Consider the following 25,657-nt stretch of genomic DNA (forward strand, 5'->3'; position numbering starts at 1 on the left):
AAGGCAAAGGTTACCTTTAACCTTTAAACCTATTTATCCTATTTAAATTCTGTGGTTGTATTTCTACAGATGAGTATCCACACATTAAAAACTACAGCAAAACATCTCTATAGATTTACATATAGTGCATAGCATAAAGGGCATCTACTACACATAATTGAACATAATTACTGAATTCCCTCAGTACCTTCTGTTTTAATGTGTGATGTTTCTCTGGAGGTACTGGAGATGACTTGAGGTCCATCCATATCAAGCGGGATCACGGTTGTTTGGATACACCTTTTCTTTAGTAATGCAGAAACTGGGAATGCAGTCACAACAGGAAGAGTTATGTTAGCTTCATGGCAGACAAACAAAGGAAACTAAGAATAGTTGAGTGTTTGTATATTTGATCTCCTTATTTATTTTCAGGTAAGTCACTGTAATTAAAATGGTGCTTCAGGAAGATCACCGAGTCAGCATCCAATTAATTATGTATCACATGATGATGTAGATAAAGTCTATTATGGTCACATGATGCTGTAGGTAAAGTCTAAATTAGCACAGATGTGACAATAGAGAAAGAAGAGCAACACGACTGTGTTATGTTGGTGTGGTGACTGATAGGCAGCATTCAAATCCCAGTTAGAGCATCAGGACACAGTGAAATCCATGCAATCCCACTGTGATCACATCTTTGCACTGGAAACTAAAAATTTCATGAGGACCCCCAGGAGTCTTATTGGTGTAAAACATATGTTAAAGCATAAGGAAAAGCACAAGGATTGTACAAGTGTTCTATGATGTTTGTGAACTGTGAAAAAATTCAATTAGACAAAATGACTGAATCCTGAGCAAGTGTTTAGTTTGCTACAGGACAATGACCAACAGTTGTTTAATTTTCATTCTTTGCTTATCCAGGATATTTTACAGCTCATGCAGGAGATACAGTATCACTTTAAGTGAGTTTTGAAGGTAAGGAGCTGTGTATTCCTCTAACTATTTTAACTTTGGGTACCATATTAATCATATCCATGATGATCTGATCAAATTCCCTGACAGATATAACCAAAGAGATAGATGCTCTGTCTTTGATTCCTGACTCCAATTATGTATTTCCTCCAAAATAAGTTGTAGAAGATCTCTGAATTGTAAACACAGCCTTTCTCCAACATCTTCATCCTGCCAGGGACCTCTCAGCAAGTGATTCTGATCATCAAGTACCCACACTGAGAAGTGACTTATGCTTGTGTGTCTTCTGTGATGACTCAGAGTCTAAGTTGTTCTAAATGAAATTGTCACATGAAGGTTGGACAAAAAACAAGTTCCTTTAAATTGTCCAACCCTGTCCAACCCCTGAACATAACCTGACATTAAAAGGGGTCTGGTGCTTCATGATGTAACTACTCTCTGGGTGCCAATAGATAAGAGAAGTGGCTGCACAAGTCATGACTGTGCATCATATCTGCTCACTGCTTTCTCATCAAAATTTTTAATAAAATACTTGATTCTTTGAAAATTCCATAAAATGTATTTTGATCATATTCATCTCTACTCATCACTCTCACTCTCTTGATTACATTCATATCTCTCCACTCCTTACCAGCTCTGTGTCCTTTTTATTCTCCCTAAATAACCTACCAAGTTCAGTTTATGCTAATAACATACTTATGGGCATGTGGCTATCTTCTGAACTTTGGTCAACCTGCTATGGGCAAAGTCAGTTTCTATATACTCTCCTTCCATCAACAGATCTTATATGGGCCTCTTCTATTTCAGTTTATTTTTGTTTTTTCATTGATTATTTGTTTTGTTTTATTGGTAAAAAGGGCCTTTAGCCTAGGCTGGCCTAAAATTCACTATTTAGAAAAAGCTGGTCTTGAACTTATAACTTTCTTGCATCTACCACCTAAATCAAAGATTACAGACTGTGCAGTCCTGGGTACATTATATGGAATACTTGGGATGAAACTCAGGTTTTTAGACACGATAGGCATGTACAAATCCAATCCCCATAATAGCTCCACTTAACACATCAGCTCACTGGTGAGAGCCTGAGCATGCAGACAACACCAATGTGGATAGAATGATGCCCAGTGACACTCTTTCCTGCTGCCTATGTAAATGCCCCAGAGCAAAAATGGAATAGGCAACATGGAGTCTAACTACCTATGACAGGAAGTAGCCTTGTTGCTCAGAGTCTAGCTCTCCTTTAAAAGTTTATTGTACAAGATCAAAGAGGTCAACACTGTGGCTTGCAGGGAAGAGAAGTTCAGAAACCCTTCTCACCCCTAACTGAGAAGCTATTGGCAATTTATGACTTTTGTGTGAAGGAAGGACAGTTTAATTAAAGGTGTTGTCCCTGGAAGGTGAATCCAGAGTCAGTGGATGCCCCTACATGTTTGAGTATATGTTTAGCACAAAATGGACTAGCAAGTTATTTTTTAAGGATAAAATTTGGGAAAAGGTAAAATGAGAGAGGATCTATGGACAGTAAGAGTCATGGGGGATGAATAAGATAAAATACAGTGAATAAACTTATCAAAATTAATAAAATTATATTAACAATTTTAAAAGAAATAAAAATTTAAATGTATATTTAAGGAAATATATATAATTCTCATTATCAGTAAGCAGCTTATATCACAGTGGTTCATCACACAAAAGACAACCAGTATTTACACAATTCTCATCTAAATTGTGTCTTAAGAGGGTGATTCTACAGTACATACCACATTTTCGTTTATTATATACCACCTGTAATTGAAATGAAAGAAAATATTTAATATTTATATCATGTTGAGTAGTATTTGTAAAGATCTTTGATCCTTCCATAGTTGAAATGGAGACTATATTATATTCCTTATTTGATGATGTAACAGAAGATCTGGGACTCTATACTTTGTGCTAAAGACTAGTACCTTTTACAATTTTTTCTGAGTCAAGGGCAGATCAGGATAACCTGTCTGGCCTCTACTGAAGGTTTCCTAACCTACATCACTTAACATCTATGAAAACTTGTATTTTTATTTTTTTTATTTTTCATCTTTCAATGTAGTTCTTTTTTTGTTTAATTTTTTTTCATTTTACATACCAACCACAGTTCCCTGTCCCATCCCTCCTCCTGTTTCCCTTTCCCCCCCTTTCCCCCCTCTGACCTACCCCTCATCCACTCCTCCAAAAGGGTAAGGCCTCCCACAGGGAGTCAACAAAACCTGGTACATTCAGTTGAGGCAGGACTAACAACCCCCCACCCCCAACCCACATCAAGGCTGAGCAAAGCATTCCATCATATGGAATGGGCTCTAAAAAGCCAACTCATGAAAACTTATATTTTTCACTAAGATATTTTTTGTTTCTAGAGACTATGGTAGAAATAATTTGGCATATGACCCAAAGTTGGATATGTCAGGAGCTTAGTGTGTCCAGCAACAGGAAGATCTTTTTGTTTGTTTGTTTGTTTGTTTGTTTTTTCAACACAGGGTTTTTCTGTGTAGTTTTGGTGCCTGTCCTGGATCTCACTCTTTTGACCAGGCTGGCCCAGAACTCACAGAGATCTGCCTGGCTCTGCCTCCCGAGTGCTGGGATTAAAGGTGTGTGCCACCACTGCACATGAGGATCTTTAAATACATGATGTACTGGGCTAGAAAGATGACTTAGATGTTAAGAGCACTGGTTGCTCTTCCAGAGGACCTGGGTACAATTCCCAGTACCCATGTGACATCTCACACCTGTCTGTAACTCCAATTCCAGGGCTTGTGATACTCTCATACAGACATACATGCTCATACTGGATTTGATTTCTAGCACCCACATGGTGTTTCTGCCCTGCTTGGCACCAAGTATATACATGGTGCAAATATACATACGCAGGCAAAATACACATTTAAAACAACAACACATGATGAACCTGATCAGTTTCATGATTAAAATGTGATACCCACTGAAACATAAGGGGACCAGTGAGGTAACCTTTCTATCTCAGAGAAAGAAAAGGCCCTTTTACCTCCAGCATCCTCACTGGTGGCTTTTGCTGGTCCACTGGTGAAGCTGTACCGCCAGCTGGTTGAGGGGACGCTAGGAGGACAGAAAGTGACTGTCAGCTCACAGGACTGCTTACTATTTCCACTGGAATTTACTTGATGTGGGTAAAAGTGCATGGACTTAGTACATGTGACTAAACCTAATGAACAAGATGGTTCTGCTGCTGCAGCTGGACTGTCTTCCCATAAAGCAAACTAAAGCAGAGGGAAGACTTGGAGAAAAACGAGGATGTACCTTTGTGTTGTATAATATTTTGTTTGTGTTCTGACAAATAAAGCTTGCCTGGAGATCAGAGGACAAAGCTAGCCATGAGTTAAGAAGCTATGCAGTGGTGGTTCACACCTTTAATCCCAGCACTTGGGAGGAGGAAGCAGGAAGATCAGGAGTTCAAGGCCACCCTGGGCTACAGGAGATTGAACCAGTCTAAAAGAGAAACAGAGCCAGGTGGTGGTGGTGCATGACTTTAATCCCAGCACTAGAGAGGTGGAGACAGGAATATAAGGTGGGTGGAGACAGGATCTCAGTGCCCCATTCAGTCTGAGGACACATAGAGACAGGATTTCCCCCATTCGATGGGAGATTTTATAGAGGTAAAATGTCTCTAGTGGCTGGCTGCTCTGTTTCTCTGATCTCCAGGCAAGCTTTATTTGTCAGAACACAAACAAAATATCATACAACACCTTAGTACATGTGTGAAGATCCAGATGACCTACTGAGATTCAACTGCCTTTCTAGGCATATTGTCCCCAAGAAGGGTTCTGTTTAGTTCTCTCCCAATGACCTTGTCAGTCTCATTAGTTTTGTGAGGAAGAGACATTTAGTGAATACAAAAGAGCCCAGTACACCAAGGGCTGAGGCTGGGGGACATGCCTGGGAGTTAGGCCACATTAAATGGGCAATGTGTTCCAGTATGTAGCATCAACAATAAGTTAACAGGTAGAAGCGATCACATAGGCCTCCATGACTTGCCAGACCTATAGTCCTGGTCAACATGGCAATTATGAAAGAGGAGAAGTAGCTGGAGAAAGATAGGGCCAAGAGGTAATAAGGGAGATTGAAAAGTGAGGGCTAGAAGTGGAATCCCGTGTCTCTGGCACACATGGCTCAGAAGCAGGAGCCTGACTTTTACAATCAATAAACACCGTGCATCAAACCTACAGGCCTAGCCTATGATTGATACCAGACCACTTGTACAGTGAGAGAATCCAGGAGAAGCAGACATGTTTCTGATGAGCCTTGGCTGTGAACCTACTCAAGTAGCTATATAAAGAAGCCACATTGAGGAAGATGATTCCTTAGATTATAATTTCACATTGCAGAAAAGATGAGACAGGCCAGACTATGCCAAGAGTGAGAGAGAGACTCAAGTACTGACAGCACAGAGGACAGACATAGCGTATGGCCAAGATGGGTACCAGGAGAGCTGATCTCCATGAATCCATGTCCTTTATCCTGAGGAAGCTGGGCAGTCTTTTAGGAGAACTCTCAAACCCAGCCTCTGCCTTGGAAGATGAATCAAGAATGCCTCGTAAGGATGGGCCAGAGTGAAGACCCTTTCTCATCCATTAAGTCCAAGGATCCAAGATAAATATCAGGCTTTAACCTTCCTTGACTCAAACATCTAACATGCAGGTCAATGTAAGGAACATAGATTGAAAAGAACCTAAAGACATACATTATATCCTTAATTGCCAGAACATTGCTAGTGCTGCAATAAAGCCAGACTAGAGAACCCTACTAGCTATTCAGCAGTTTACCCAGCGAATGTCCTGTATATAGGGACAAAATGGTCATGAGAGGACCAAAAAGGCACTACTACAAATGTACCAAGGGACCCAGGGACAGGAACTGCATCACCAGAACAGCTTTATAGGCCCTTTATTTATATGTTACATTTGAGTGTAAATGAGAGGGTTGTCCCCTATCAGAGAGACTGGCTCTATCATATATTAAAACCCTAAAATGACCATACCAGTCATTTTAAAATCAGTAGTCAACTTCATAAGGTCCAGATCCCAGAGCATACCTTTATGGCATTATCTTGACAAGGTTAACTGAGGTAGCAAATGGTTCAGCTGTTAGTGCATTGTTCCTGGGGCTGAGATCCATGACTGGAGAAGGAGAAGGTGAGCTGAGCATAAGCACCCCTTTTCTCTATTCTTGGTCTGACTCAGGCTCCTTTGTCTATGGTTTCTCAACAAATATGCACACCATACTCATGACATCATGGCAAAACAAACACTCCTTCTCTGGTATGTTTGGGTCATAGTATTTCATCACACTAACTGGGAAAGTACCTTATGCATACATTCCATGGAAAGCTGCTAAGCACAATGACAGGCTTGGACATTTGGTAGTGATGAATGCTGAAAAGCATTAAGTGTTAAAAGACTGCCTTCAAATGACAGAGCCAGAAACAAGAATACTTAAACCAGACATGACTACCATGACGCCTTTGGAAAGGAAAAGCTCAGAAATCTCCTGCCATGTCCTTGTCTCTACTGTTTTTTCTCATAAGCACAGGGTGTGACACACTACTCCAGGGACCCACTCCCCTTGGGTCAGACCAGAAATGCTGTTATCTGTTTCAAATTTTGTCCTAACTCTTGACAATTTTGACAGTCACCATGTCAATCTTGAGATTATTTATACTCAGTTCACCTACATCACATGTTTCTGGGATAAAGTAATAGAGAGGTTGGCTCACCTATTCCTGCCTGCACCAGGTGATGGGACAGTGACAGAGACAGCAAATTTACAGTATCTACATAGGAAAATACTGCTAATTTATTCAGTTTGTTCATGTACCACACAATATGATCTATAATTATGAAACAATTCAATCAAATTATTGCATTTCAACAGTACCTTCCATTTCACTTTGTGGTGTTTTTCTGCAAGTTTCAGCTTGGGCTTCAGGTCCTTCAGCATCTTTAGGAACAACATTGACCTCCCAATTCAATTTTCCCAAGATCTTCGACCCTGGGAATGCATTCACAACAGGGACAGTTATGTCAGTTTCATGGCATAAAAATAGAGGAATCCAGTAATGGTTCTGTTTGTACATTTCATCTCATGACCCCTCTCCAGGCACTGTCATCAGAGTCAGAGTGGTGTTTCAGGAAATTCTCTGCATGCACTGCACATTCCAGCATGCATGACATTGATGTTGAAGGGAAGTCATAATTCATGTCAGTGTGACAATTCAAGAAGAAGAGCAATGTGACTGTGTTACATTGGCATTGTACCTAATAAGCAGCATCAAAATTTCTCTTAGAGTCAGATAAACACAGTAAAATTTACAAACTCCCTCATTTCTGTGTGGTTTTCACTAAGATGCTATATACTTGACTCCCTATGAGACTTTCCAGTTCAAAACACAAGTATGTATGCACTTGTGTATATATAACCACATAAATTAAAACTCAAAGAAAAGCAGATATATTGCAGATGTTCTCTGTGGTATCTGTTCAATGGCAGAAGAGTCAGCTACATATGAGTGAATCTAGGTAGCATGAGGTTTGTGTTGGTTACTCATGTAACCAACAGCAGAGGATGTATTTATTTTCACTGTTTACCTTCATTCTTTACGTGAGAGGCTAGGAGGGTCCTAGTTTAGCAGAAATTTATGGTCTTCCTCCAATATTTTCAATCTGCCTGGTGCCTCTCAGTGAGCAATTCTCTGGTTAGAGGACCACATTGAGAGGTGAACATTGCATATTTCCTAGAGATGCTGAGATTCAAAGTCACTCAAAGCCAAGTTGTCACATGATGGTTGGGATGAATAGAAACTTCCCTTTCACTAGCCACGCATGGATATGTCCTCATCAGGAACTGACAAGAACAGTAGCCAGGTGCATTGGTAATATAATAAACAGTGCCTGCACACATCACTTTCTAGGTGACATCCTCATTGACCATCTGTACAGCCTTTATTAATTCTAACTAAGATAGGGATAATGACCACAGTAGCACTGAGAATGCCCCATACCTGTTCATGCCTTCCTCACCAAAGTCCTATTTTCTCTACATTGCTGTTTGGTTTATTTTTGAGACAGGATCTCACTATGTATCCATGGCTGTAATAGAACTGCATATGTATATAAACAAACTTTAAACCAAAAACAAAACCCTAAATTCCTTAAAGAATGAGATAGCACTGATAAACATCTAGGTGGTGACCGGAATTCTTAGTTGACACTGTGTAAATTATGTTGCTGTTTGTTTATACTAATATTGTGAACCCACTTAAGCTTTTCTCCAGACCGTATTAAAATGAATCATGTCTATTCAAAAGCCAGTCCCACATCCACCCCAGGCTCCCATGTACATTGTGTTTCATTTTCAAGCTCTGTCATCCAAAAAGAAGTATGTGTACCTTTCAAACTATCTTCTGCCTGCTGAATGAGACTACTTAGGACTTCTAACCGCAACAGCAGTCATTATAGCATTTAAGATTCCTGTAGATTTGCCTTATTGCATGCAGATGCTAGAAGCTAGAACTCTTCCATAGGGATTATTTTGCCTGTGGTGGGGTAAAAGTGGCTCTTGAGATGAGCAGCAAAAGATCTTTATCAATGCTTCTGAATTATGCTTTATTCAGATATGGATGAACACAAAATCATATGCCTGACAAAGCATGGCTAGGATGAAGTTTGAGCACATTTTTGTAGGTAATCTGTACTCTGACTTTTCAATTTACATATCTGTCACTGCAATCTAGGCCAGGAAAATGGCATGCTAATTTTTTGGGGAAAAGATTTAGACACGACTTGGAGTACAATAGACAAGATTTAAAAAAAGAGTTCACTGATGAGCAAAGCAAAGAAATATCTATGAGTTTTAACTTGGTGAGTTATTTCTTCTAATTTTTTTTGTTTAAAAAAAGAAACCCACTACTAAAACCACAATTCTAATTACCAGTTAGCATCTTAGATTATAGTGGTGCATCACACAAAAAATACAACCAGTGTTTTCACAATTCCTATCTAAACTGTGTTTTAGAAAGTGATTAAAAAATACATACCATATCTGCGTTTTCTAGACATCCCCTGTAATCAATAGGAAAGAAAATATTTAATGCCATAATCATGCTGAATAATGTCTGCAAAGCCTTTGGCTTCTCCACTGACACTGTATAATTGAAATCAGGACAGAGAAGAGCACTAAAGAGACTATATTAATGGGCACATTATTTGATGATGCCACAGAAGATCTGGGTCTCTCTACTTTATGACACAAACTATTACCTTTCATACTTTCTCTGATTCAAAGGCAGATCAGGCAAATCAGTCTGGCCTCTAGAGGGTTGCAAAACCTGTATCACATACCATCTATGAAAACTTGTATTTTTCACTAAGGTGTTTTCTGTTTCTAGGGACTATGGTTTACAAATATCTTGAGTATATGGTCCAAAGTTTAATGTGTTGGAAGCTCAGTGTGTCCAGATTGGATGGCCAGCATTCAGTTGGTAAGATCTTTAAACCATGAGGATTAGTGGTCTGTGGCTTTGTGTTTTCTTGTAAGCATTGAGCATTGAGGAATGCAGAATTTTTTTATGTGCATTGGTGTTTTACTTGCATGTATGTCTGTGTGAGGGTATCAGGTCCCCTGGAACTGAAGTTACAGACATGTGAGCTGTCATGTGGGTGCTGGGAATTGAACCTGGGTCCTCTGGAAGAGCAGTCAGTGCTCTTAACCACTGAGCCATCTCTCCAGCCCTAGAATGCAGAATTTTAATTGTAACTTCGCCAGTATTTCTATCTAGAGACCTGCTGCCATTTTTGTCTTCTATGAAATTATTGTTGCCAAGGAAGACAGGATTATAGTTTTGTCTGACAGACTGAGATAGCATGGTGCTGTGGGATGTTCTGTATGTCAAATGTGTTGCTGATTAGTCAATAATTAAAACACTGATTGGCCATTGGCTAGGCAGGAAGTGTAGGCGGGACAAGGAGGAGAATAAAGCTGGGAAGTGGAAGGCTGAGTCAGAGAGACAATGCCAGCTGCCACGATGACAAACAGCATGTGAAGATGCCGGTAAGCCACAAGCCATGTGGCAAGGTACAGACTTATAGAAATGGATTAATTTAAGCTGTAAGAACAGTTAGCAAGAAGCCTGCCACGGCCATACAGTTTGTAACCAATATAAGTCTCTGTGTTTACTTGGTTGGGTTTGAGCAGCTGTGGGACTGGCAGGTGAGAGAGATTTGTCCTGACTGTGGGCCAGGCAGGAAAACTCAAGCAACAAATGGCGTCCAACGTGGTGGCAAGAGTTTCCACCTAAAAACTGAGAAAAAAAGATTCTAAAATGGAGCTAAAAACAGCTTCCTAATTGTCTCTCTCAAATGAGCGGCAGCTGCCGGTTTGAGCTACTTGTGGGTTTCTGTTGTGCGTGCTCGACCTGCAGTTTGGCGGGAATGAGGCCTCTGCAAGTGGCACATTAAGCTGCATGGTGGATTTAGCCTTTGCAGGTACAAAACAAAAAAAAGAGGTTTCTGGGCTACACGCTGCTTGGATAAAAGCATAGAGACCCACGATAGCTCCCAGAGCTGGTGGAAAATGCCATGTTGGGAAGCTAAGGTGGGTGGAGCCAGCAGCTACAGCTGCTGCAGTTTAAGGCAATAGATTCACAATAAGACAGATTCAGATGTAATAGTTTACAATATGTGTAAAATATACGTAGGCTTAAAAGAGACAAAAAAGGTGATATATAGAGTTATAGAAACAAATACATAGTTTTAAAAAATAAAGTCTTTAAAGAGACAGTAAAGGTAGTATAAAAAATAAGCCATGTAAAAATGGATATTACACAGAGAATCTGCATTGTCTTGTCTTTGGGACTTTTAACTGCAGAAAAACATTTCATTGTAAAAGCTGTTGAGTTACGCCAAAATGTATATTTTAAAGGTATCTTGACTTCAAAATTTGAATATAAGGATATGTTACTTTGGAAAGGAGACTCTGCTTTTGTTCCCACAGAAAGCCAGAGGCTATGGATTTGTTCCAGATTAAGATACATCAGGTTTGACCAGCCAAGACCCCCTGAAAGGTCTCCGATGACACCATGGCCCAGATGATCCAACATCCAGAATGGTTTGAAGGCAACTGGCTCAGACGATACACCCTCATGGACTTTTCCATGATCCTAAAATTTTCTTTGTATCCCCATAAGATACAGCGCCCCCCTCCAGCAGGAAGTAGTAAGAGAAGCTACGCCCAAATTCCCAAATTATATGTAATTTTACTTTGTTAAGGTTAAAACCTTCTTTTTTTTTAAAAAAAAAAAGGGGGGAAGTGCTGTGGGATGTTCTGTATGTCAAATGTGTTGCTGATTAGTCAATAATTAAAACACTGATTGGCCATTGGCTAGGCAGGAAGTGTAGGCGGGACAAGGAGGAGAATAAAGCTGGGAAGTGGAAGGCTGAGTCAGAGAGACACTGCCAGCCGCCAAGATGACAAACAGCATGTGAAGATGCCGGTAAGCCACAAGCCATGTGGCAAGGTACAGACTTATAGAAATGGATTAATTTAAGCTGTAAGAACAGTTAGCAAGAAACCTGCCACAGCCATACAGTTTGTAATCAATATAAGTCTCTGTGTTTACTTGGTTGGGTTTGAGTGGCTGTGGGACTGGCAGGTGAGAGAGATTTGTCCTGACTGTGGGCCAGGCAGGAAAGCTCAAGCAACAGCATGGTGTATTCTTGGTTATCAAAATACTCATGTAGCATGGGGTTTTTTAGTTGGTGAATATTCGCAATGTGGGGGAAAGCATGGTATATGCTGTATAATCTCAATTCCCTAAATGTGTGTACACTTGCAGCATCTAGAAGGACACATCAAGCTGAGCTGCTTGTGACTGGGTGGCTCTTCTTGGCTTCTTGTGTTTTGTTTCCTGTAATGCACACATACTACAAATAAATGCTTCTTTTAAAAGCTTAAAAAAAAGAAAAAAAGAAGCACCCACCTTGATGGGGTCACTCATAAAACAGGATACAAAGTTGTGCCACATTGTGATGTATGCTATCTTGACTCAAGACCAAATTGGTACAGTTCTATTCCCTCCTCTTCCTATATAAACTCTCTAATATCCATCAATGCCTCAGATCAGTTTAATGATTCGAATATGATACCCACTGAAACACAAGGGGACTACTGAGGCAACCTTTCTACCTCAGAGAAAGAAAAGGCCCTCTTACCTTCACCATTCTAATTGGAGGCTTTCGTTCGTACACTGATGTACTTGTGTTGTCTGTAGATTCAGGAGATTCTAAGAGAACAGAAAGTGACTCTCAGCTCACAGAACTGATTATTATTTGCATGAGATCTTTGTTTGATGTGAGTAAGAGCACACAGACTTGGTACATTTTACTAAACATAATGAACAAAATGGTTGGGCTGTTGCTGGACTGTCTTGGTACATTTTACTAAACCTAATGAACAATATGGTTAGGCTGTTGCCTGACTGTCTTCCAGGAAGACAAACTAAGGCAGAGAGAAGATCTGGAGACAAATGAGGAATAGAATATTTTTCTTTGTAGGGAATGGGAATCTAAAGCTGTGTAAAAAAATCTGTTATATGGTGTAAAGATGAAATCTTCCAAAAAAATTTTTATACTTATTCTGTTCAGGGACTCAACAGCTGGCAGTGCATCCAGCAGAAGTGAATCTTATGTACCTGGTTCTCTCAGTCAACTATGTAGGTTCCAGGTTCAAAATCTTGATCTCAATCTTTAAAGAAAGTGCCTTGACTGCTGAGCTCTCACTGACTCCATAAAACAAATCTTATGATAAAAATCACAGAGTACAATCAGTCCCTGTGATGATTTTGAGTGCAAAGTAATTGCTACTGTCTTCAACCTCAGCTGGCCACCAGCAGACTTTTACCTATGTACATATAGTAAAGGTCTGCTCCACAACTTTACCAGAGACTCAACTACTTTTCCAGGCATGTTTCTCTGAGAAGGGTTCTTTTCTGTTCTCTACTCTTATTTTTTCAATCTCATGAGCTTTGTGAGAGATAGACATTTAGGGATTAAAGACCTAGAACACCCAGGACTGAAACTGGGCATTTGTCTGTGAGTTAGGCCACATTGCCTTGACAATGTGTTCCAGTACACAGTACCAATAAGGTAACTGGAAGAATGAACTACATAGCCTTCTATGGCTTTCCAGAGCTACATTTCCCAATCAAATGGCAATTATGAAAGAGAAGTGGCTGGAGAAGAATAGGAGCAAGAGGTAATAAGAAGGGATATTGAAAATACAGACCCTTTTTTATCCATTAAGGCAAAGGATCCAAGATGGATGTCAGCCTGTAACCTCCCTTGACTCAAATCACCCAGCATGCCAGTTAAAGTTATAAGCATAGATTGCTAAAAGGTAAAGCTATACATTAGCCCTTTACTTGTCAGGACATTGCTAGGGTTGCAATAAGGCCATACTAAAGAAGCCTGCTAGCTACTTAACAGTTTACCCTGTGGATGTCCTATAAAGCAGGACTAAATGGTCAAGAAAGAACCAAGAAGGACACTGTTACCAAAGTCCCAAGGGACCATGGGAACAAGATTTGCTTATTTTATATCACCAAGACCACTTTGTAAGACCTTTATCTATAGGTACATTTGCATGCACAGAAGAGGGTTGTTCCCCACCAGAGAGACTGGCTCTACCATAGATTAAAATGTTGTGCGATATTTGTACAGTGTGTGAAGATGTATCACTGTGATTGGTTTAATAAAGAGCTGAATGAAATAGCTAGGCAGGAAAAGGTTAGGTGGGACTTTCAGGGACAGAAAAGACTGAAAAAAAAGAAAAGGAGGAGTCACCAGGCAGACATGGATTGGGAACAGGAGGTATAAGATAGAAGAATAGAGGTAATGCTAACTGATAGAACATAGATTAATATAAGTAGGTTAATTTAACTTATAAGAACCAGTTAGGCACAAGCCTAACCTATAGGCTGAGCTTTCATAATTAAAAGGAAGTCTTGATTTTGTTATTTATGAGCTAGCAGCCCAAAGAAAAATCTGACTACATATGGCACTCAACATGGGGCACGAACCCATTACCCTGAGATTACAAGTCTCATACTCCACCGACAGAATTAGCCAGGCTGAGACATTGAGTGAACCTAATCATAACCACTAGACCACAAGGGAGGCTAGGCTGGTGAGCCAGCCAGGAGCATCCTCATGGCATGATTTCCTTCCTATTTTTGCTTCTGTCTTTTAGTCTACCCTTTTAACTAGGGAAATATTAGGAATGTACTAAGCTCATCCTCCATGACTTCATTTCATTGTCCATTTTGGAGTCATATATTTTCCTTCTTAGTGCTGTGGTATCTGAGTGATCATATTGGGTCTTGATATGGAAGCCTTAAGATGTACTCCCTAATATTTTCTATATTATTCTCCTTCCTTCCTTCCTTTGGGCTGCAAGCTCACACCTAACAAAATAATTTCCTTCTTATTAATTAGGAAAGCTTGGCATATAGCTTATGCCTGTTCCTAGCTAGCTCTTATAACTTAAATTAACCCATTTATATTAATCTATGTTCGATCATATGCCATTACTTATCTTCTATCTTGCACCTCCTGTTTCTTCTCTGTGTCTATCAGGTGACTCCACCTTTTCTTTTTTTCCAGGACTCTCATTGTCCCCAGAAGTCCCACCTAACCTATTCCTGTCTAGTTATTGGCCATTCAGTTCTTTATTAAACCAACCACAGTGACACATCTTCATACAGTGTAAATATCCAACATCAATACCCTAAAATGACCACAAAAGTTTGTGAGCACTGTGATAGTTAATATCAGTACTCAACTGATAAGGTCAACTCATAATGCCTGGATGACATTATCTTGACAAGGTTAACTGAGGTAGCAAATGGTTCAGCTGTTAGTGCATTGTTCCTGGGGCTGAGATCCATGACTGTAGAAGGAGAAGGTGAGCTGAGCATTTTCTCTATTCTTGGTGCACTGGACCTCTGACTCAGGCTCCTTTGTCTATGGTTTCTCAACAAATATGCACACCATACTCATGACATCATGGCAAAACAAACACTCCTTCTCTGGCATGTTTGGGTCATAGTATTTCATCACACTAACTGGGAAAGTACTTTATGCACACATTCCATGGAAAGCTGCTAAGCACAATGACAGGCTTGGACATTTGGTAGTGATGAATGCTGAAAAGCATTAAGTATTAAAAGACTGCCTTCAGCTGCAAATAGATCCATATCTATCACCGTGCACAAAACTTAAGTCCAAGTGGATCAAGGACCTCAACATAAATCCAGCTACTCTGAACCTGCTAGAAGAGAAAGTAGGAAGTAGTCTTGAATGCATTGGCATAGGAGACTACTTCCTAAATAGAACACCAGTAGCACAGACTCTGAGAGAAACAATCAATCAATGGGACCTCTTGAAACTGAGAAGCTTTTGTAGAGCAAAGGATACGGTCAACAAGGCAAAGCGACAGCCTACAGAATGGGAAAAGATCTTCACCAACCCCACATCTGACAGAGGACTGATATCCAGAATATATAAGGAATTCAAGAAATTAGACATCAAAATGCCTAACAGTCCAATTAAGAAATGGGCTATAGAACTAAACAGAATTCTCAACAGAGGAAACTCAAATGGCCGAAAGACATTTAAGGAATTGCTCAACATCCCTAATCATCAGGGAAATGCAAATCAAAACAACTCTGAGATACCACCTTATGCCTGTCAGAATGGCTAAGATCAAAAACACTGAGGACACCTTATGCTGGAGAGGATGTGGAGCTAGGGGAACTCTCCTCCACTGCTGGTGGGAATGCAAGCTTGTACAACCACTTTGGAAATCAATATGGCGCTTTCTTAGAAAATTGGGAATCCATCTCCCCCAAGATCCAGCTATACCACTCTTGGGCATATACCCAAGAAATGCTCAACCACACCATAAGAGCACTTGTTCAGCTATGTTCATATCAGCATTGTTTGTAATAGCCAGAACATGGAAACAACCCAGATGCCCTTCAACTGAAGAATGGATAAACAAAATGTGGTACATATACACAATGGAATACTACTCAGCAGAGAAAAACAATGGCATCATGAGGTTTGCAGACAAATGGATGGATCTAGAAAAAATCATCCTGAGTGAGGTAACCCAGACTCAGAAAGACAAACATGGTATGTACTCACTCATAGCAGGATACTAGACATGAAACAAGGATGACTTGTCTGCTACTCACATCACCAGGGAGGCTACCTGGAAAACAGGACCCCAAGAAAGACACAGGGATCGCCCAATGACAGAGAAATGGAATGAGATCTACATGAACAGCCTGGACATGAGTGGGGGTAATGAAAGGCGAGGGTTGAGGGAAAGAGAGCTTGGGGGAGCAGGAGATCCCAGCTGGATCAACAACAGAGAGGGAGAACAAGGAATAGGAGACCATGGTAAATGAAGACCACATGAGAATAGGAAGAAGCAAAGTGCTAGAGAGGCCCACAGAAATCCACAAAGATACCCACACAACAGACTGCTGGCAATGGTCGAGAGACAGCCCGAACTGACCTACTCTGGTGATGGGATGGCCAAACACCCTAATTGTTGTGCTAGAAACCTCATCCAACTACTGAGGGATCTGGATGCAGAGATCCATGACTAGGCCCCGGGTGGATCTCTGGGAGTCCAATTAGCGAGAATGAGGAGGGTTTATATGAGCGAGAATTGTTGAGACCAAGGTTGGATAAAGCACAGGGACAAATAGCCAAATGAATGGAAACACATGAACTATGAACCAATGGCTGAGGGGTCCCCACTGGATCAGTCCCTCCGAATGGGTGAGACAGTTGATTGGCTTGATCTGTTTGGGAGGCATCCAGGCAGTGGGACCAGATCTTGTGCTCATTGCATGAGTTGGCTGTTTGAAACCTGGGGCCTATGCAGGATTGTTTGGCTCGGCCTGGGAGGAGGGGACTAGACCTACCTGGACTGAGTCTACCAGGTTGACCTCAGTCTATGGGGAAGGCTTTGCCCTGGAGGAGATGGGAATGGGGGGGGGGGGGGTTGGGGGGAAGGTGAGGGGGATGGGAGGGGGGGAGAACAAGGGAATCCGTGGCTGATATGTAGAACTGAATTGTATTGCAAAATAAATTAAAATAAATTAAAAAAAAAGACTGCCTTCAAATGACAGAGCCAGAAACAAGAATACTTAAACTAGTCTACATGATGCCTTTGGAAAGGAAAAGCACAGAAACTTCCTGCTATGTCCTTGTCTCTACTGTTCTTTCTCATAAGCACAGGGTGTGACACACTACTCCAGGGACTCACTCCCTTTGGGTCAGACCAGAAATGCTGTTATCTGTTTCAAATTTTGTCCTAACTCTTGACAATTTTGACAGTCACCATGTCAATCTTGAGATTATTTATACTCAGTTCACCTACATCACATGTTTCTGGGATAAAGTAATAGAGAGTTTGGCTCACCTATTCTTGCCTGCACCAGGTAAAGGGACAATGACAGAGACAAGATTGAGTTCACCTTTCCTCTGTTTCTTGTTACTCAACAATTGCAAAAGATGAATTTCAATTTAATTCTTAAATTGTATGGTTGAACTTCAAGTGTCCCTTCCATTTTACTTTGTGGTCTTTCTATGGAAGTACCAGCATGGACTTGAGGTCCTTCAGCATCCTCAGGAGCAAGAACATGCTTCTGATAGTTTTTCCCAAGATACTGGACACTAAGAGTACATTAACAGCAGAAACAATCATGTCAGCTTCACTCCAGGAAAACAGAGGAGGTCAGTAATGGTTCTATGTTTGTACATTCCATGTGCTGTAGAATCTCATTCTGTATGCTGTGAATGTGTCTTGCTCTGATTGGTTGATAAATAAAAAAATGCTGATTGGCCAGTAGCCAGGCAAGAAGTATAAGCCGGATAAGCAGATAAGGAGAAGTCTGTGAAGAGAAAGGCTTCTCCAGGCACTGTCATCACAGCCTTGGTGGTGTTCCAGGAAGGTCACTGAGTGCACTGCATGGTACAGCATGCACTGCATTCGTGGTGTAGTCAAGTCATAAATTCATGTCAGTGCAACAGTGTTAAAAGAGCAACATGACTATGTTAAGTTGGCTTTTACCTGATGAGCAGGGTCAATGCCTCTCTTGGAGTTGCATAAATATGGTAACACTTATAAACTCCCTTCTTTCTGAATAGTGTTCACTAGGGTGCTATATACTGACACACTATGAGACTTTCAGCCCAAAACATATAGATATACAAGTATATATCCATCCATCCATATATCCATCCATACACACACACACACACACACACACACACACACACACACACACACACACACACAGCTTGCCCTCAAGGAAATGGACATATATTACAGAATTGCTCTGTAGTATCTGTTACTGGCAGAAGAGTCAGCTACATATGAGTGAATCTAGGTAGCATGAGGTTTGTGTTGGTTACTCATGTAACCAACAGTAGAGAATGTATTTATTTTCACTGTTTACCTTCACTGTTTACATGAGAAGCTATAGGAGGGCACTAGTTTAGCAGAAATATGTTGCTTGCATATTTTCTAGAGATGCTCAGATTCAAACTCACTCAAAGCAAATTGTTACATGATGGTTGGGATGGATACAAACTTCCCTTCCACTAGCCAGGCCTGGATATGCCCTCTTCACACACTGACAAGAACAGCAGCCATGTGTGTAGTTGGAAGTTTTCCAGTGTCCCACCTGGCCCTACATGGTCCAGAGAAATCTTTCTAACCCACAGTCCTGCAGCTGCTTATAAAATAATCACTCAGAAGCTTATATTAATTATAACTTCTGTATGGCCATTAGCTCAGGCTTATTACTGACCAGCTCTTATACTTAAATTAACCCATAATTCTTATCTATGTTTAACCACATGGCTTCACATCTTGTTTCCTCTGTGTCTGGTGACTCCTGACTCAGCCTTTCTCTTCACAGAATTCTCCTTATCTGCTTATCCGGCTTATACTTCTTGCCTGGCTACTGGCCAATCAGCATTTTTTTATTTATCAACCAATCAGAGCAAGACACATTCACAGCATACAGAATGAGATTCTACAGCACAGGTGCATTAGTAATATAATAAATAGTGCCTGTACCTATCACTATCTAGGTGACATCCTCATTGACCATTTGTATAGCCTTTATTAATTCTAGCTAAGATAGGGGTAATGACTATAGAAGCACTGAGAGTGCCCCATACCTGTTCATGCCTTTCTCATCAACGTCCTATTTTCTCAATATTGCTATGTTTTCTTTTTTTTTCAGAAAAGATCTCTGTAGTTTTTTTTGTTTTTTAAATTTTGTTCTTTGGGGGCCCATCATCCAGCTCCCAAATAAATCACAGAGGTGTAGTCTTCCTTATGAATGCCTGGCCTTAGCCTGGCTTGTTTCTAGCCAACTTTTCTTAAATTATCCCATCTACCTTTGTCTCTGAGCTTTTATCTTTCTCTATTTCTATATACCTTTCTTTACTTCTTACTCTGTAGCTTACTGTGTAGCTGGATGGTTGCCCCCGGTGTTCTCTCCTTTTCTTGCTCCTTGATATTTCTTCTAAGATTTCTCCTCCAATTTATTCTCTCTTCCTGTCAGCCCTCCTTATCCTTTCTCCTGCCCAGCTGTTGGCCATTCAGCTCTTTATTAGACCAATCAGGTGTTTTAGGGAGACAAAGTAACATAAAAGAATGCAATACAATTTTGCATCATTAAATAAATATCCCACAGCATAAACAAATGTAACACATCTCAAGCTAATATTCCACAACACATCAGGTATTTGGCATTTCCTTCAATCTGCAGAGACAGCCCTGCTGTGGAGTAATCCTGTGTATACTACTAAGATTTGTCACTGTGATTGTTTTAATAAAGATGACTGACCAATAGCTGAACAGGATAAGATTAGGCAGGAGAGTCAAACTGAGAATGCTGGGAAGAGGAAGGGCAGAGTCAGAGGAGTTGCCAGCCAGATGTACAGGGAGCAAGGGATTTATGTGCCATGCTAATAAAGGTACCACCATATGGCAGAGCATAAATATATGAGTTAACTTAAAATGTAAGCGCTAGTTAGTAATAAGCCTGAGCTATTGGCCAAGCATTTATAAGTAATCAAGTCTTCATGTTGATTATTTGGGAGCAGGTGGTCAGGAGAGGAAAACTCTGCCTACAAATGGCACCCAGCTTCCAGGGCCATATTCATCCACATAAAGCCTGAGAAAGCTATCTAAAGGGTTCTAAATGCATAGAAACAGAGCCAGACATGACTTCCTAGTGTTGTATCTCTCTACCTGCCACAGTACAGAGACACATTTCCTGGCAACTGCCAGCACATCATGAGCTAAGCCACATGGTGGGTTCCCACAGTCTCTCACATGGGCCATGGTACAAAGAGATGTCTCCCGGCAGCATGCTGTATGGTGGGTTTAAGGCTTTTGCACATGCAGACCAAAGAAGGTTACAGATACACAGTAAAGGCAGATCCAGATTAAAAAGACTTCTAAATGGGTAACAGCATATTTAAAAGTATACACAGGTGAGACAGATAAGGCCCATACACCAAATGAACAGGCTCAGGCTCAAGTAAAAAAAGCTGTGACATGCACAGTAGCACCTTGACCCAGAGGAGACAAACTGGACCCCCAGGAAGACAACTTCCGATGTAAGACCCAGGGCCAAATCAAGAAATGCAACAACAGAAATAGAAGCAAAGCCCACTAAACAGTCCACACATAAATACCTCAGCCCCTTGTTTAATAAACAAGCTTGCTTGCAACCTCCTGGAGTCTATGTTGTTAACTCTGCATCTTCTCACGCCCTGCCCACAAGGGTACCTGGGTTGGCAGAGCCAGAACATCAACACATAGGCTTGGGAGAGAAAAGACAAAGCATAGAGAAAGTCCATTAAGAATATTTTAAAAACTATAGTAAGCCACATAAAGATGGTAAATAAACAGAGAGTATGGATCTTGTATGCTATTCTCTTTGTTTTAAATTTTTGTCTGCTAAGAGACATTGAATTATGAACACTGCTAGGTTCAACCAACCTATATATTTTAAAAATACCTTGACTTGAAAATTTAAGTCAAAAGATGTGTTGCTTTGGGGGAGAGGTGCTTTCATTTCCACAGTAAATGAGAGGCTGTGGACTCATTCCAGGTAAAAAAAAATCAGGTTAGATCCAGGAAGACCCCCTGAAATCCTGACTGCAGACATAAAGAAATAAACCTAAAAGAACAAGACACATGATGTATATTTTACTTGCTCAAACACATAACAAAAAATCATCTTTGGCTGACTTGTGTACAATGCACAATCTATATTTATATTGATACAGATATGAATGTTACCTTTAAAAGTTTATGTATTTTCAGAACAAGGGAACCAGACACCAATTAAAATGGATGGACCAGGTGATCCAGCATCCAAAACAGCTTCAAGGCTCCTGAGATGACCCAGCCTCCCAGAATACTCCAGCCAAGACTTAACAATTATCCTGATTTTCTCAAAGTTCTCTCAAAGATTACCAGTGCCCCCAGACAACAGGAAGCAGTCTAGATAAAACAACATCCACATTCCCAAAATATTGGCTATGGATGTTTGTTTTCATTTTAGGGGGGTTGGTTACAAGTTGTTATTGGTAATGGTCAAGAAAAAAAGCTGAACAAAGGAGATTAGATTCAAGAATCCTCTTCCGAAAAGAAAAAGAGGGGATATAAAAATAATAGAATAAAAGGGTTGATTATTGTATCTACATTTAAACCAAATGCAACTACTAGTCTTAAGTATTTTACACTGGTATGGATTTTTGTATATTGATACAAATTTAAAGTTAATTTTGTAATACTCTTGTTTGATTATTATGCTGATGCAACTCATTTAAAAATGTAATGTATAGTTCGGGCTTTCTCTCAACCATTGCCAGTAGTCTGTTGTGGAGGAATCTTTATGGATTTCTGGGGACCTCTCTAGCACTTTGCTTCTTCCTATTTCCATGGGGTCTTCATTTATCATGGTCTCTTTTTCCTTGTTCTCCCTCTCTGTTCTTGATCCAGCTGGGATCTCCCACTCCCCTAAGCTCTCTTTCCCTCGACCCTTGCCCTTCATTAGCCCCCTCTCATGTCCAGTTTGCTCATGTAGATTTCATCCATTTCTCTGTCGTTGGGTGATCCCTGTGTCTTTCTTAGGGTCCTCTTTTCTAGGTAGTCTCCTTGGAGTTGTGAGTAGCAGTCTAGTCATCCTTTGTTTTACATCTAGTATCCACCTATGAGTGAGTACATACCATGTTTGTCTTTCTGAGTCTGGGTTACCTCACTCAGGATGATTTTTTCCTAGATCCATCCATTTGTCTGCAAACCTTATGATGTCATTGTTTTTCTCTGCTGAGTAGTACTCCATTGTGTATATGTACAACATTTTATTTATCCATTGTAGCTAGAGTTTTCCTGCCTGGCCCACAGTCAGGACAAATCTCTCTCACCCGCCAGTCCCACAGCCGCTCAAAACCGACCAAGTAAACACAGAGACTTATATTGCTTACAAACTGTATGGCCGTGGCAGGCTTCTTGCTAACTGTTCTTGCAGCTTAAATTAATCCATTTCCATTAATCTATACCTTGCCACATGGCTCGTGGCTTACTGGCATCTTCACATGCTGTTTGTCATCGTGGCGGCTGGCAGTGTCTCTCTGACTCAGCCTTCCACTTCCCAACTTTATTCTCCTCCTTGTCCCGCCTACACTTCCTGCCTAGCCAATGGCCAATCAGTGTTTTATTTATTGACTAATCAGCAACACATTTGCCATACAGAACATCCCACAGCAATCCATTCTTCAGTTGAAGGGCATCTAGGTTGTTTCCAGGTTCTGGATGTTACAAATGATGCTGCTATGAACATAGCTGAGCATGTGCCCTTGTGGTGATCGGATGGCCAAACACCCTAACTGTCGAGGTAGAACTCTCATGCAATGACTGATGGAAGCTGATACAGAGATCTGCTGTGGGATGTTCTGTATGTCAAATGTGTTGCTGATTAGTCAATAATTAAAACACTGATTGGCCATTGGCTAGGCAGGAAGTGTAGGCGGGACAAGGAGGAGAATAAAGCTGGGAAGTGGAAGGCTGAGTCAGAGAGACACTGCCAGCCGCCACGATGACAAACAGCATGTGAAGATGCCGGTAAGCCACAAACCATGTGGCAAGGTACAGACTTATAGAAATGGATTAATTTAAGCTGTAAGAACAGTTAGCAAGAAGCCTGCCATGGCCATACAGTTTGAAACCAATACAAGTCTCTGTGTTTACTTGGTCGGGTCTGAGCGTCTGTGGGACTGGCAGGTGAGAGAGATTTGCCCTGACTGTGGGCCAGGCAGGAAAACTCTACCTACAAATGGCGTCCAACGTGGTGGCAAGAGTTTCCACCTAAAACCTGAGAAAAAAGATTCTAAAACGGAGCTAAAAACAGCTTCCTAATTGTCTCTCTCAAATGAGCGGCAGCTGCCGGTTTGAGCTACTGGCGGGTTGCTGGCGTGCGCGATCGACCTGCAGTATGGCGGGAATGAGTCCTCTGCAAGTGGCACATTAAGCTGCGTGGTGGATTTAGCCTTTGCAGGTACAAAACAAAAAAAGAGGTTTCTGGGCTATACACTGCTTGGATAAAAGCATAGACCCACGATAGCTCCCAGAACTGGCGGTAAACCACTGCCATGTTGGGAAGCTGAGGTGGGCGGAGCCAGCAGCCACAGCTGCTGCAGTTTAAAGCAAGAGATTCACAATAAGACAGATTCAGATGTAATAGTTTGCAATGTGTGTAAAAGATACGTAGGCTTGAAAGAGACAAAAAAGATGATATATAGAGTTATAGAAACAAATACATAGTTTTAAAAAATAAAGTCTTTAAAGAGACAGTAAAGGTAGTATAAAAAATAAGCCACGTAAAAATGGATATTACACAGAGAATCTGGATTGTGTTGTCTTTGGGATTTTTAACTGCAGAAAAACATTTGATTGTAAAAGCTGTTGAGTTATGCCAAAATGTATATTTTAAAGGTAACTTTACTTCAAAATTTGGATATAAGGATATGTTGCTTTGGAAAGGAGATTCTGCTTTTGTTCCCACAGAAAGCCAGAGGCTATGGATTTGTTCCAGATTAAGATACATCAGGTTTGACCAGCCAAGACCCCCTGAAAGGTCTCTGATGACACCATGGCCCAGATGATCCAACATCCAGAATGGTTTGAAGGCAACTGGCTCAGACGATACACCCTCATGGACTTTTCCATGATCCTAAAATTTTCTTTGTATCCCCATAAGATACAGCGCCCCCCTCCAGCAGGAAGTAGTAAGAGAAGCTACGCCCAAATTCCCAAATTATATGTAATTTTATTTTGTTAAGGTTAAAACCTTCCTTTTTTAAAAAAAAAAGGGGGAAGTGCTGTGGGATGTTCTGTATGTCAAATGTGTTGCTGATTAGTCAATAATTAAAACACTGATTGGCCATTGGCTAGGCAGGAAGTGTAGGCGGGACAAGGAGGAGAATAAAGCTGGGAAGTGGAAGGCTGAGTCAGAGAGACACTGCCAGCCGCCACGATGACAAACAGCATGTGAAGATGCCGGTAAGCCACAAGCCATGTGGCAAGGTACAGACTTATAGAAATGGATTAATTTAAGCTGTAAGAACAGTTAGCAAGAAGCCTGCCATGGCCATACAGTTTGAAACCAATACAAGTCTCTGTGTTTACTTGGTCGGGTCTGAGCGTCTGTGGGACTGGCAGGTGAGAGAGATTTGCCCTGACTGTGGGCCAGGCAGGAAAACTCTACCTACAGAGATCCACAGCCAGGCCCCAGGTGGAGCTCCGGGAGTCCAATCGGCAAGAAAGAGGAGGGATTGTATGAGCGAGAATTGTTGAGACCATGATTGGAAAAAGCACAGGAACAAATAGCCAAACTAGTGGAAACACATGAACTATGAACCAATAGCTGAGGAGCCCCCAACTGGATCAGGCCCTCTAGATAATTGAGACAGTTGATTAGCTTGAATGGTTTGGGAGGGCCCCAGGCAGTGGGACCAGGACCTGTCCTCAGTGGTTTGGAACCTGGGGCCTATGCAGGGACACTTTGCTCAGCCTGGGTGAAGGGAGGAGGGGACTGGAACTGCCTCAACTGAATCTACCAGGCTGAGCTGAATCCCCAGGGGAGTCCTTGCTCTGAAGGACATGGGAATAGGGGGTGGGCTGGGGGGAGGTTTGGAGGAGGGAGGACAGGGGAATCTGTGGCTGATATGTGAAATTGCATTAAATGATAAAATAAAAATTGTAATGTATAATTAAAAATACAGATTAAGCTGGGTAGTGGTGGTGTAGGCCTTTAATCCCAGCACTTGGGAAGCAGAGTCAGGTGGATCTCTGTGAGTTAAAGGCCAGCCTGGTCTACAAAGCAATTTCCAGGACAGGTTCCAAAACAACACAGGGAAACCCTGTCTCGAAAACAAAACAAAACAAAAAATACAGATCAACAGTCATCTACAACAGTCAAACTTATAGTCACATTAGATATGTTTTCAAGTCATAAACAGATATATTTAGATAGATATAT

The 25,657-nt window shown here is 41.0% G+C and overlaps 1 protein-coding gene across 11 annotated transcripts in view; it reads right to left on the reverse strand.

The window, feature by feature from the left end:
• LOC128096610 (uncharacterized) overlaps positions 1 to 25,657 on the reverse strand; it is a 116,638-nt gene that overhangs the window by 51,953 nt on the left and 39,028 nt on the right. For 5 of the 11 annotated variants that reach the window (XR_008213686.1, XM_052716407.1, XM_052716445.1 and 2 more), the window contains 6 exons: positions 12,222 to 12,292; positions 9,050 to 9,074; positions 6,892 to 7,005; positions 3,986 to 4,056; positions 2,712 to 2,736; positions 188 to 301 (listed from right to left, as the gene is read on the reverse strand). Coding sequence is in view for 10 of the 11 variants with exons in the window: in XM_052716445.1 (XP_052572405.1) it covers positions 188 to 301; positions 2,712 to 2,736; positions 3,986 to 4,056; positions 6,892 to 7,005; positions 9,050 to 9,074; positions 12,222 to 12,292 (420 nt within the window). In the remaining variant the exon portion in view is untranslated. Of the gene's footprint in view, positions 1 to 187; positions 302 to 2,711; positions 2,737 to 3,985; positions 4,057 to 6,891; positions 7,006 to 9,049; positions 9,075 to 12,221; positions 12,293 to 20,804; positions 20,933 to 25,657 lie in introns of all 11 variants that reach the window. The other 6 variants (XM_052716464.1, XM_052716434.1, XM_052716415.1 and 3 more) reach the window with 5 other exon arrangements.

Source organism: Peromyscus californicus, unplaced genomic scaffold (assembly GCF_007827085.1).
Source record: "Peromyscus californicus insignis strain IS unplaced genomic scaffold, ASM782708v3 Scaffold_11__1_contigs__length_118956290, whole genome shotgun sequence".
In the NCBI taxonomy this organism is placed as follows: domain Eukaryota; kingdom Metazoa; phylum Chordata; class Mammalia; order Rodentia; family Cricetidae; genus Peromyscus; species Peromyscus californicus.